At 36.5% G+C, this 13435-nt stretch overlaps 1 protein-coding gene across 1 annotated transcript in view; it reads right to left on the bottom strand.

Annotated features, from left to right (window-relative positions):
* The window catches only part of LOC141391408 (uncharacterized), a 126131-nt gene that overhangs the window by 78755 nt on the left and 33941 nt on the right, over positions 1 to 13435 (bottom strand). Inside the window, exon 2 of the mRNA XM_073964309.1 lies at positions 862 to 1004. Coding sequence (XP_073820410.1) covers positions 862 to 1004 — 143 coding nt within the window. The remainder of the gene's footprint in view (positions 1 to 861; positions 1005 to 13435) is intronic.

Genomic DNA, 13435 nt, shown 5'->3' with positions numbered 1-13435 from the left:
TTAATGGGACGAGCATTGAACGTACTTTGAGACTTGCCAGATTTTAACGGGACGGAGGCAGCTGTGGCATTAGCCTGAAAGCCATTTCTGTAAGGTTTCACACCGACATACTCAGGTTCCAGAATACCACAGCCGTCAGCCCAGGGTTCATCAATTCCAAATCGTAGTCCAGTAATGTCATAATCAAGATCGTGCTGGCTTGATCTTGATGCCTTTCGGCAGGGATTTGTTTTCTTCTTTGTGTAGGTTTTGACTAGGGAAAACCATGGAGTCGTCACCTCCTTTCCAAACCTCTCATGAGGTGTGCCCATATGGTGGAATACTTAATTGTGGGCGGTATTCATTCGCCCCGACACAGGGTTTCACAGAGCACCTGTACCATTTTGGTACGCTCTCCACACCTGCCAAAACTAGGGTCCGCGGGGTCGTTACTCCCGTTATCCTCTTCAGAGAATACCCTTGCGGTGGAAAGCCTCCGGGGAAGTCTTTTATATGGTAGATGGCCTCTGGGGAGGTCTAATGAAAAGATCACGACTTGCTTTGAACCAATGCAAAATATGCCATGAAATCACGTCATGGCATAGAACCCCTTCTTTCAAATTTTCCTGGGTATAGATATCCCCGCAAATTTGTGAGCTTTAATCCTATCCATTTTGTCGGTGCATACGCCCAAAATTTTGAAAACCCCCCTAAATACATAAGGTTTTTTTTTGGGAAAAAAATTATTTCAATCCACGCAGGCTGAGGGTATATTTCTGTCGGCAAAGGCGACTGATACTTTTTTACTTGTTATAAAAATAAATTTATTAAACCGTATCTTTAGTGTATTAATAAATAAAATATATACCTACAAATACTCACTTTTTTGAAAAACCGGATCATTACAGAATTTTGTGAAAAACTTCCTTGCACCCTCAACGTTGCTATTTAATATTTTGACATTGTGTTCCGGTACACAGCGACCCGTATATTCGTCGAAACATTTCATGCCGTGATGAAAGACACTGAAAAAGGAAAAGAGAACAAAATTAACATAAACGATAAATGAAAATGCACAATGGAGAATAAAATTGTAGCTCTATTAATATTCTCTTTGTGGAAGCTCTATTACTTCTAAGAAACTGTCGTATTCTTCTATTATGGACCGAATAGATAAAAAGAAAACAAAAAGGAAAATTTCCCCCTTTAATTAAATCCTTAACGATGACATAGAAAACCTTATTTTCTCCTCAAAGGTATAATAAATTGTACGAAGAAGATAATTGTAAAGATACATTTCCCAGAAAGACTATTTGAAAGAAAAGGTTGAGGTGGAAAGCATATAAATAGTTAATCAGATCAAATATTGAAAAGAAATACAAATTATAAATAATGGTAAAAGGTTAAGTAAAATAAGCAATGGTATTTGGGAGAAAGTCATTCGTTTGAGGGGGCAAAATTAGTTTCTAATAAAAATGCAAATAAATATGATAATGAAATAATTGCAGTATATTAATATATCTCATAGCAATAAGAGCAGCCATATTTTATTTTCAGCTAAAAGATATGTATGAGATCTCCTTCCTTCTTCTCATTGCCGGGTCCAGCATGTCAAAAATACTACTACACCACTTGTAAAGAAGGATTAAATTTTCGAAAAATATTCTGAAAATTTAAGCCCACATTACGCTGAGGATATCACCACTGTTAAATAAAAAAATATTGTCTAGAATAAAAACGTGTTGTAAGGCAGGCATTAAGAAGTTTTTTCGGAAAAGTTCAGTTCAGGATCTGCTCTCAAAAAGATTTGATTTCTGTTACACTGCCCCCCATACGACGGTACAAGTTTCATCAGGGGCAAGTCCATACTTCCTGAGAAAAAAAGCTTGAAAGATGCAACAAAATTTCTATGACAGCGTGTGTAGTGGTTGGAGCGCAAGATAACTCTCGAACGGATCTGCCGATTCGGTTCAAAATTTGGGCTTCGTATTATTTTGTCGGTCCACTCCTTCAGGTACCTCTCCCACAAAAGTTCAAAAATTTTCGGAAAAATTGTGCGCACGATAACGCTTGAAAGGGGTGGCCGATTTTGTCCATACTTTACACATCCTGTCATATTTACCACATATTGATCAGGCTCGAATATGGACTATATTCATCCACTCCTTCCTGTGGGAGGCCACACACAATTTTGGATAAGTTCACTTTAAGACCTGCTCTCGAATCACTTTGAATTCTGTTGATGCATCCTGCATTAGCTGCCTCAATTACGACGGTAAAATCTTTTCAGGGACAAATCCATAATTCTTAAGAAAACAACTCGAAAGGTGTAAAAAATCCCTCTGGCACCATATGTAGTGGCTGGAGAGCACGATTGCTCTCGAACTGATCAACCGATTTGGTCCAAAATTTGGCATTCGTCATATTTTGTCCAAACTTAGTTTCAATTCGAAAATTGTCGCAAAAATGGTATGCACGATATCTCTTGAATGCGGCAACCAATTTGGTCCAAACTTTGGATCTCCTAATATTTTTTCTATATTTAGTTTAATGGCCCATATCCTCTACTTAGGGTACCTCCCCCACAAAAGCTCAACATTTGTGTCTAAGTGCAGTTTAGGGTCTGCTCTAAGGTCCTTTGGAAATGTATACTGTTTTCCATGGACAAGTCTATGCTTCCTGGCATACTGGTCCAAAAATCATATGACTATATGACTAGGGGGAGCGAAATCTTTCGAAAATATATTACTTCCAAAATAAAATCCACTTCCATAATGGACTGTTCCCGTCCATTTCTTAAAGTACCTCCACCGCAACACTTTTGAACGTTAATCCTAATCAACATTTATGTCTGCAAGTTCAAGGGTTCAAAAAGGGCCACAAAATTCTGAAAATACCCTAAATACATTCGATCTGCCCGTAGATGAAAGTTTCAATTCACGTAGGCTGAGGGTATATCTTTGTCGGTAAAGCCGGCTGATACTTTTTTAATTGTTTTTCTTAAGATGTACCGAAAATCAGCCAACGAAATGGCTGAAATTTGGTATTTAGTCTACGTTGGAGGTAAAAACCTTGCCGACTGAAATGCGTCGGTATAAGTCCACGTTTCGATTGTGTCGTCAATACCGACCGAAATAATTGAAATTTGTTATTTAGTCTTCCAGGGTGTTACAAACTATTCCAGAAGAGATTTATCAGTATAGGTCCAGGTTTTGAAGGTTTAAGCCACATTATCTTACCGAAATATTGGAAGTTTGATATCACTATGCAACACTGAAAATGCAAACAACTTCTAATATGCATTTTTTGAAAGTACATATTTAGATTACAAAAACCCTAGTAGGGGTTTGTCCTGTCAGATCCAGTTCCGATTTTATGGCCTCATCTAAACCGGGCTAAATCTGCACCATTATCTTAGAAGCGAATAGAATTTGGCCTTGCTGTCTTTAGCAATATTGTAGCCCTAAACTAGTAGAACTTATCTTTTGAAAAAACCACATAAGCAAAACTCCATCTAGGGCAAGACTGCTCAAAGGGCGCCCTTCTGCTGTCGGTGTTTGTCAATTTGCTCACTCACACAATTAAAAAATAGAGGTTTTGTTTTTGAAATGAAAATTTTCAATACACAATTTTTTCCATTACACAAGACATCCCAACAAACCAACATTACTCGAAAAAACGTCATATTTGAATTATAAATTCTTGTGTAGCCACAGGAGAATAAACGAAACTTGATTCTCTTGCAACTAATGAATATTTATGCTTATTATTACCCAGCAAAATGTTCGATGCCAAAGATGCCATTCAATCATGGGTGCAAGTGATCAGGCATGTCATCTTTTTATACACTCAGCCTTTAGGCTAAAGAGGGTATTTACACTTTGATACGACCAAAAATGTGCCTCATCGAAATAATGGTTTTAGACCCCAAGTATGTTTGTACGATATCCGTTTCAGACAATTTTGAGTAGATCTAGCAATGTCCGTCCGTCTGTCTGGCTGGTGCGCACGATAACTCTCGAACGGATCAATCGATTCGGTTCAAATTTTGGGTATCGAAATATTTTGTCCAGATTCGATTTAAGTTCGAAGATGGGCCATATAGGTCCACTCCTTCAGGTACCTCCCCCACAAATGTTCAAAAATTGTCGCAAAACTTGTGCGCACGATAACTCTGGTAGGGAATAACCGATTTGGTCCATACTTTGCACATCGTGTAATTTCTACCAAACTTAGATAAGGTTCCAATATGGACTCAATCGGTCCACTCCTTCGGGTACCTCCCACACAAAATTTCGGAAAAGTTCAGCTTAGGACCTGGTCTGGAATCGCTTTGATTTTTGTTTGCGCAAGTTGTATTCGCTGCCCTCTATACGACGCTGTAAGTTTCATTAGGGGCAAGTCCATACTTCCTGAGAAAAGAGCCTGAAAGTTACACAAAACCCTATGACACCGTGTGCAGTGGTTGGAGCACAAGATAACTCTCGAACGGATCTGCCGATGCGGTCCAAAATTTGGCTTTCGTAATATTCTGTCCAAACTTGGTTCAAGTTCAAAGATGGATTATATCGGTCCACTCCTTCCGGTACCTCCCCCACAAAAGTTCGAAAATGTTCGGAAAATTTGCGCGTACGATAACTCTTGAAGGGAGTAACCGATTTGGTCCATACTTTGCACATTATGAAATTTCTACCAGACTTACCCAGCAAAATGTTCGATGCCAAAGATGACATTCAATCATGGGTGCAAGTGATCTAGCATGTCATCTTTTTAGCATCTTCATCGATGAATTTTATATGAGCGTGGACCCCAAAAGATGACGTTCTTTTCTGGATCCTAAGCATGTCATTTTAACCAATGCGTTGACATGTCATTTCCACCAATGCTTTGGCATGTCATTTCCACCAATGATTTGACATGTCATTTTCACCAATGCTTGACACGTCATTTTCACCCATGCTTTGACATGTAATTTTAACCAATACTTTGGCATGTCATTTTCACCAACCCCTTGGCATGAAATTTTCGTGTATTGTTTGGAAAATGGAAATGCTGTATTGAAATATGGTTTTCATGAAAAACAAAACTCTTTATTAATTCAAACGAATTCATTAAATAACTACAATTAATTTATCAGTTTAGTTTTTCAAAAGTTTACATCCAAAATTGCAATGTAATCACCACCGCTGCAACGCAAAAGATTACTTCCTCCGTTCTCCGCAACTGATATTCTTTCATCTTACAAAAGGTTTTTTTAATTATCTTCCCATCACCAGTTCAGATTTCGACATGGACTCCAAACGCACTCCTTTAAGTATTTTTATTTCGTAAATTACTTTTATTTTATAATTTTGTTATTTTATAACAACATTTTGGTAATTTATACTATTTTGTTTAGTGACGGAAATATGTAGGGATCTACAACCCGGCTTGCTTTAGGGATCTCTAAGAACAAAATGTAACGAATGGGGAGGAGAGACTTTTTATGGAAAATACCATTTATGCTTAATTAATTTATTTTTAATTGTTTCTTTCCAAAAGTAGTTTCTTCTTTATTTTCAGATTCTTGTTCCTTTCGGACTTTCTTTTCAAATTCCAAGAAGCGAGATTTGATTGATTTCATTCTATGTCAGATTTAGAACAGACAAGGGAACTTTTAAAATAGCAATGTGTGCAGTCCGATTCTATTTTTAGCTCGATGGTTGGGACTTCATATAATACCAATTGTTTAGAAATTTTAGTTGTTTGATATGCAGGAAATGTAAGACAACATCACGACGACAGTTCTAACAACTTTGGTCTGTTCCAGGAACTGCAAGAATCTACTTATTTTTACTACGATAACAATTTTTCCTTTATGTTATCGGAAAAATAGTAAAAATTAGTATATTCTTGCAGTACTGGAACATACCAAAATGAAAATAAACAGGTGTGTAAATAAAAACACAAACATCATCTCTATTGGATCGATGGAATGGGTACAAATGCTGATGAAAAGATCGGATCTTTCACGACTTCCTTTGAACCAATGCAAAAGATGACATGAAATCACGTCATCGCAAGGAACCCCTTCCGCCAAATTTTGCTGGGTAGATGAGGTTCCAATATGGACTCAATCGGTAAACCCTTCGAGTACCTCCCACACAAAATTTCGGAAAAGTTCAGTTTAGGACCTGCTCTCGAATCGCCTTGGTTTTTGTTGTAACATCTTGTATTCACTGCCCCTATACGAAGGTACAAGTTTCCTCAGGGGCAAGTCCATACTTCCTGAAAAAATAGCCTGAAAGTTGAAAAACAAACCCTATGACACCATGTTTATGGGTGGAAGCGCAAGATAATTCTCGAACGGATATGCCGATTCCGGCCAAAATTTGGCCTTCGTAATATTGTTTCCAAACTTAGTTTATGTTCGTAGATAAGCCATATCGGTCCACTCCTTCAGGTACCTACCCCACAAAAGTTCAAAAATATTCGGAAAAATTGTGCACACGATAACTCTTGATGGGAGTGACCGATTTGGTCCATACTTTACACATTCTCATAATATCTACCAGATATAGATCAGGTTCGAATATGGACTATATTTGTCCACTCCATCCCGTACCTCCCACACAAAATTTTGGATAAGTTCACTTTAAGACCTGCTATTGAATCACTTTGATTTTTGTTGAAGCAACTTACATTCGCTGCCTCAATTACGATGGTAAAAGTTGTTTTAGGGGCAAGTCCATACTTCGTGAGAAAACAGACTGAAGGTTGTAAAAACCCCCTATGGCACCCCATGGTCTATGTCGGTCCATTCTATTAAGTACCTTTTCCGCAAAATTTTTGAACTTTAATCCTAATCACCATTTTTGTCGGTTCATACGACCAACATTTTGAAACCCCCCTAAATACATAAGTTTTTTGTGAAAAAAGTGTTTCAATTTGCACAGGCTGAGGGTATATCTCTGTCGGCAAAGCCGACTGATACTTTTTTACTTGTTAGCATCTTCATCGATGAATTTTATATGAGCGTGGACCCCAAAAGATGCTATTCATTTTTGGATCCAAAGCATGTCATTTCCATTAATGCTTTGGCATGTCATTTCCACCAACCCTTTGCAATGACATTAACATTACGACGAGAGTTTTAACAACGTTGGTTATGATTACGAGTCTCCGACAACATCAAGCCTATCTAAATAATTAATCTATATATATATAAAAGAGCTTAGTGATAAGTGAGTGAGTGAGTGAGTGACTGACAGATCATCGCCCAGACGAAACGGCTGAAGCTAGAAGCTTGAAATTTGGAGTGTAAGTTGCTGTTGGTATGTAGGCATGAGATAAGGCTCGGTTTTTGGATATTCGAACTGGAAGGGTACGAAAAGTACTAAAAGGTACTAAATATGGTACCCTTTGTATAAGACAAACGGGAAGAGCTAGAATTCTGAAATTTGGAATGAGGGTCACTGGTAGAGAGTTAGAAAGATGTACCAAAGGGTTTTTGGAATTTCGACCTATAAGTGTACGAAAAGTACTAAAAGTTATAAAATTTAGTACCAGTTGTATATTTTGAACGGCTATAGCTAGAATCTTAAAATTTGGTATGGAAATAAAGGTTGGGAAGTGGTGTTTATGAAAGGAAATTCGTACTCATGTGTACGAAAAGTACTAAAGTGTACTAAATTTAGTACAATTTGGATTTGGGTGAACGGATAAAGATGAAAACTTGAATTTTGGAATTAAGACTACTGTTGAAGAGTAGGATTGAGATATGAGGGTTATTTTTGGAAATTCGTACTTATGTGTACGAAAAGTACTAAATTTGGTACAATTTGGATTTGGGTGAACGGATAGAGCTGGAATCCTGAAATTTGGAATTTAATTACTTTTGGAGTGTAGGATTGAGTTAGTCTTGGAAATTTATACTTATGGGTACGGAAAGTACTAAATGGTACTAAATTTGGTACAATTTAAATTTAGTTGAACGGATAGAGTTGGAATCCTGAAATTTCGAATTAAGGTTACTGATGGAGTGTAGGATTAAGGTAGTTTTGGAAATTCATACTTATGGGAACGGAAAGTACTAAAAGTACTAAATTTGGTACAATTTGTATTTGGGTGAACGGATAGAGTTGGAATCCTGAAATTTGGAAATAAGATTACTTATGGAGTGTAGGATTGAGGTAGTTTTGGAAATTCATACTTATGTGTACGAAAAGTACTAAATGGTACCACATTTGGTACAATTTGGATTTAGATAGACATGGAAACCTAAAATTTCGAATTAAGGTTACTGATGGAGTGTAGAATTGAGGTAGTTTTGGAAATTCATACTTATGGGAACGGAAAGTACTAAATGTACTAAATTTGGTACAATTTATATTTGGGTGACCGGATAGAGTTGGAATCCTGAAATTTTGAATTAAGGTTACTGTTGGAGTGTAGGATTGAGGAAGTTTTGGAAATTCCTACTTATGGGCACGAAAAGTACTAAATTTGGTACAATTTGGATGTGAGTGAACGCATAGAGATGGAATACTGAAATTTGGAATTAAAACTACTTTTGAAGTGTAGGATTGCGGTAATTCTGAAATTCGTACTTATAAGTACAGAAAATACTAAATTTGGTATAAATTGCATTTGTATGGAGAGATAGCGCTGGAATCCGGAAATTGTAATAAATAATAAATAATCTATAGATATAAAAGAGCTTGGTGATGAGTGAGTGAGTGACTGACAGATCATCGCCCAGACGAAACGGCTGAAGCTAGAAGCTTGAAATTTTGGGTGTGGGTTGCTGTTGGTGTGTAGGGGTGAGATAAGGCTGGGTTTTTGGAAATTCGAACTGGAAGGGTACGAAAAGTACTAAAAGGTACTAAATATGGTACCCTTTGTATTTGGCAAACGGGAAGAGCTAGAATTCTGAAATTTGGAATGAGGGTCACTGATGGAAAGTTAGAAAGATGTACCGAAGGGTTTTTGAAAATTCGACGTCTAAGTGTACTAAAAGTTACCAAATTTAGTACCAATTGTATATTTTGATCATGTGTAGCTAGAATCTTGAAATTTGATATGGAAAACAAGGTTGGAAAGTGTTGTTTAAAAACGGAAATGGTTTGGGGAATACGCACTCGTACGAAAAGTACTAAATGGTACTAAATTTGGTACAATTTGGATTTGGGTGAAAGGATAGAGCTGGATATCTAAAATTTGGATTTAATATTACTGACGGAGTATAGGATTGAGATATAGGGATAGTTTTTGGAAATTCGTACTTATGTGTACGAAAAGTACTAAATTTAGTACAACTTGAATTTGGATGAACGGATAGAGCTAGAAACCTGAAACTTGGAATAAAGATTACTGACGGAGTATAGGATTGGGATATGGGTGTAGTTTTCGAAATTGGTGCTTATGTGTACGACAAGTCCTAAATGGTACTGAATTTTGTACAACTTGGATTTGGGTGAACGGATAGAGCTGGAAACTTGAAATTTCGAATTAAGATAACTGTTGAAGTGTACGATTGACATACGGGGTAGTTTTAGTACTTATGTTTACGAAAAGTACTAAATGGTACTAAATTTGGTACAATTTGGATTTGGTTGAATGAATAGAGCTGGAACCCTGCAATTTCGTACTTATTTCGTACTAAGTATGGTATCCATGTTATTAGGCAAACGGGAAGAGCTAGAATTCTGAAATTTGGAACAAGGGTCACTGATGGAGAGTTATAGAGAGAACCCTTTGGTATGGTTTTTGGAAATTCCACCTATAAGTGTACGAAAAGTACTGAAAGTTACTAAATTTGGTGCCAATTATATATTTTGAGCGGATATAGCTACAATCTTCAAATTTGGTATGGGAATCAAGGTTGGAAAGTGGTGTTGATATAAGGAAATGTCTTCGGAAGTTCGTACTTATGTGTACAATTTGGATTTGGGTGAACGGATAGAGCTGAAAACCTGACATTTGGAATTTAGATTACAGTCGAAGTGAAATATGGGGGTAGTTTTGGAAACTCATACTTATGTGTACGAAAAGTACTTAATGGTACTAAATTTGGTAAAATTTGGATAGACGTGTAAAAATTTAAATTTGGAATTAAGATTACTGACGGAGTGAAGGACTGAGTAGTTTTGGTAATTCGTACTTATGGGTACGAAAAGTACTAAACGGTACTAAATTTGGTACAAATTGGATTTGGGTGAACGGATAGAGCTGGAATCCTGAAATTTTGAATTTATTTACTTTTGGAGTGTAAGATTGAGGTAATTTTGGAAATTCGTACTTATGTGTACGAAAAGGTGTAAATGGTACTAAATTTGGTACAATTTGGATTTGGGCTGGAAGCCAGAAATTTGGAATTAAGATTACTTTTGGAGTGTAGTTTTGGAAATTCGTACTTATGGGTACGGAAAGTACTAAATGGTACTAAATTTGGTAAAATTTGGATTTGGATAGACCTGGAAACCTGAAATTTGAAATTAAGATTACTGATGGAGTGAAGGACTGAGGTAGTTTTGGAAATTCATACTTATGGGTACGGAAAGTACTAGATGGTACTAAATTTGGTACAATTTAGATTTGGGTGAACGGATAGAGCTAGAATTCTGAAATTTGGAATTAAGATTACTGTTGTACTGTAGGATTGAGTTAGTCAGGGAAATTCGTACTTATGGGTACGGAAAGTACTAAATGGTAGTAACTTTGGTATAATTTGGATTTAGATAGACATGGAAACCTGAAATTTGGAATTAAGATTACTGATGGAGTGAAGGATTGAGGTAGTTTTGGAAATTCTTACATATGGGAACGAAAAGTAGTAAACGGTACTAAATTTGGTACAAATTGGATTTGGGTGAACGGATAGAGCTTGAATTCTGAAATTTGAAATTTAATTATGTTTGAGTTAGTCTTGGAAATTCATACTTATGGGAACGGAAAGTACTAAATGTACTAAATTTGGTACAATTTATATTTAGGTGAACGGATAGAGTTGGAATCCTGAAATTTGAAATTAAGATTACTGATGGAGTGTAGGATTGAGGTAGTTTTGGAAATTCCTACTTATGGGAACGGAAAGTACTAAATGTAATAAATTTGGTACAATTTATATTTGGGTGAACGGATACAGCTGGAATCCTGAAATTTCGAGTTAAGGTTACTGTTGGAGTGTAGGATTGAGGAAGTTTTGGAAATTCGTACTTATGGGTACGATAAGTACTAAATTTGGTACAATTTGGATTTTAGGGAACGAATAGAACTGGAATCCTGAAATTTGGAATTAGGATTACTGTAGGACTGTATGATTGACTTAGTCTTGGAAATTCGCCATTATTGGCACGGAAAGTACTAAATGGTACTAAATTTGGTACAATTTATATTTGGGTGAACGGATACAGCTGGAATCCTGAAATTTCGATTTAAGGTTACTGCTGGAGTGAGGATTGATGAAGTTTTGGAAATTCGTACTTATGGGTACGATAAGTACTAAATTTGGTACAATTTGGATTTTAGGGAACGAAAAGAGCTGGAATCGTGAAATTTGGAATTAAGATTACTGTTGGACTGTAGGACTGAGTTAGTTTTGGAAATTCGTACATATGGCTACGGAAAGTACTAAATTTGGTACAATGGTACTAAATTTGGTGCAATTTAAATTTAGGTGAACGAACAGAGCTGGAATCCTGAAATTTTTAATTAAGATTTATATGGGGGTGTAGGATTAAGCAAGTTTTGGAAATTCGTACTTAGGGGGTACGAAAATTAATAAATGGTACTCAATTTGGATTTGGGTGCACGGATAGTGCTGTACTTATGGGTATGGAAAGTACTAAATGGTACTAAATTTGGTACAATTTATATTTGGGTGAACGGATAGAGCAGGAATCCTGAAATTTCGAGTTAAGGTTATTGTTGGAGTGTAGGGTTAAATACAAATTCTTAAATTAGGCTGAGGGCTGGCTGACTTATTGAGAAATACGAAATGTACTAAATGGTATTAAATTTGACGTTGGTGTAGCAATGAAGCTGGGATTATATAATTAGTGTGTGAAAAGTACAAAATTGCAATAAATTTGGTATTTGTTAAGTTCATTGTTAGAAGTGGTCGTACAATAAATGTACTAGAAGTATTAAGTAATACTAAATATTGAAGCACTGGTATTGAGTGAATCGATAAATGAAATTTGTTGTGAGGATCACTGTTGAGATTGGATCAGAATGTTTATTAAAATCCACCTTTAAATGTATGAAAGGTTTCTACATGTAATACCATTGACATTGGGTGAACAAGTAGAGCTAATACTGTAACATTTGAGCTAAGATCCTGGATTCTGAAAATTTTACTGAATAATGTACTATTGTTTCTATGTTAACACGAATTCGGTTTCTAAATAATGTAACAATTTTTCCACAAACATCCCAGACGGGACAAGGGAGACTTCTCTCATATCAATGAGTGCACCCCGTTTCATATTAGCTCAATGATGTGGGACCTACTGTTTATCGCCGATTCCGAACGGCGTGCCTTACGACACCACTTGTAGAGAAGTTTTAAATGGCTGAAATAGTCAGGAAATGTCGCCAACATTACTGAGGGGTAGTTTGATCGGTTTTCTACATTTTGATATCACAAATTCCAAAATTCGGCTGGAATAAATTTTACAAAATACTTATACCGTTCTAATAAAACATGGACTGAAATTTAAAATGTAGGCCGCTGTTGAAGTGTAGAGGTCTTTTTTTTGAGATTCGAACAAAACGTGTACGAACAGTACCTGAAAGAAATTAAATGTCAACTCAAATAGGTATTAGTACATACAATTTTTCAGTGTTCACCAATTAAATAATGTTTATTTGAATATTATTCCTTTTCCGCATACTAAGTAGCGGGCATTTTGCTAGTCTTATATATTTAGAAAAATGTGTATAAATAAAAACACAAAATTCATTTCTATTGGATTGATGGAATGGGTTCAAATTCTGATGAAAAGACTTCCTTTGCACGGGTTCATATGCTGATGAAAAGATGGGATCTTTCACGACTTCGTTTGAACCAGTGCAAAAGATGCCATGAAATCACGTCATCGCATGGAACCCCTTCCTTCAAATTTTGCTGAGTTGCTTATCCGTGTAATTGAAGAATGTGTTTATACGATTTATTATACCCTCAGCATTTATGCTAACGAGGGTATATACACTTTCATACGGGCAAAATGTGCCTCATCGAAATAATGGTTTTAGACCCCAAGTATGTTTGGACGAAATGTGTTTCAGACAATTTGGCGTCGATAGAGCAATGTCCTACCGTCTGTCTGGCTGGCTGGAGCGCACGATAACTCTCGAACGGATGAACCGATTCTGGCTTTTGTAATATTTTGTCCAAACTTAGTTTAAGTTCGAAGATGGGCTATATCGGTCCACTCCTTCCGGTACCTGCCCCACAACAGTTCGAAAATGTTCG

This window comes from Musca autumnalis, unplaced genomic scaffold (genome assembly GCF_047663935.1).
Source record: "Musca autumnalis isolate F117 unplaced genomic scaffold, ASM4766393v1 scaffold_1, whole genome shotgun sequence".
NCBI lineage: Eukaryota > Metazoa > Arthropoda > Insecta > Diptera > Muscidae > Musca > Musca autumnalis.
The sequence above is the reverse complement of the archived record's forward strand: the minus strand, read 5'-3'. Positions and strand labels throughout refer to the sequence as shown.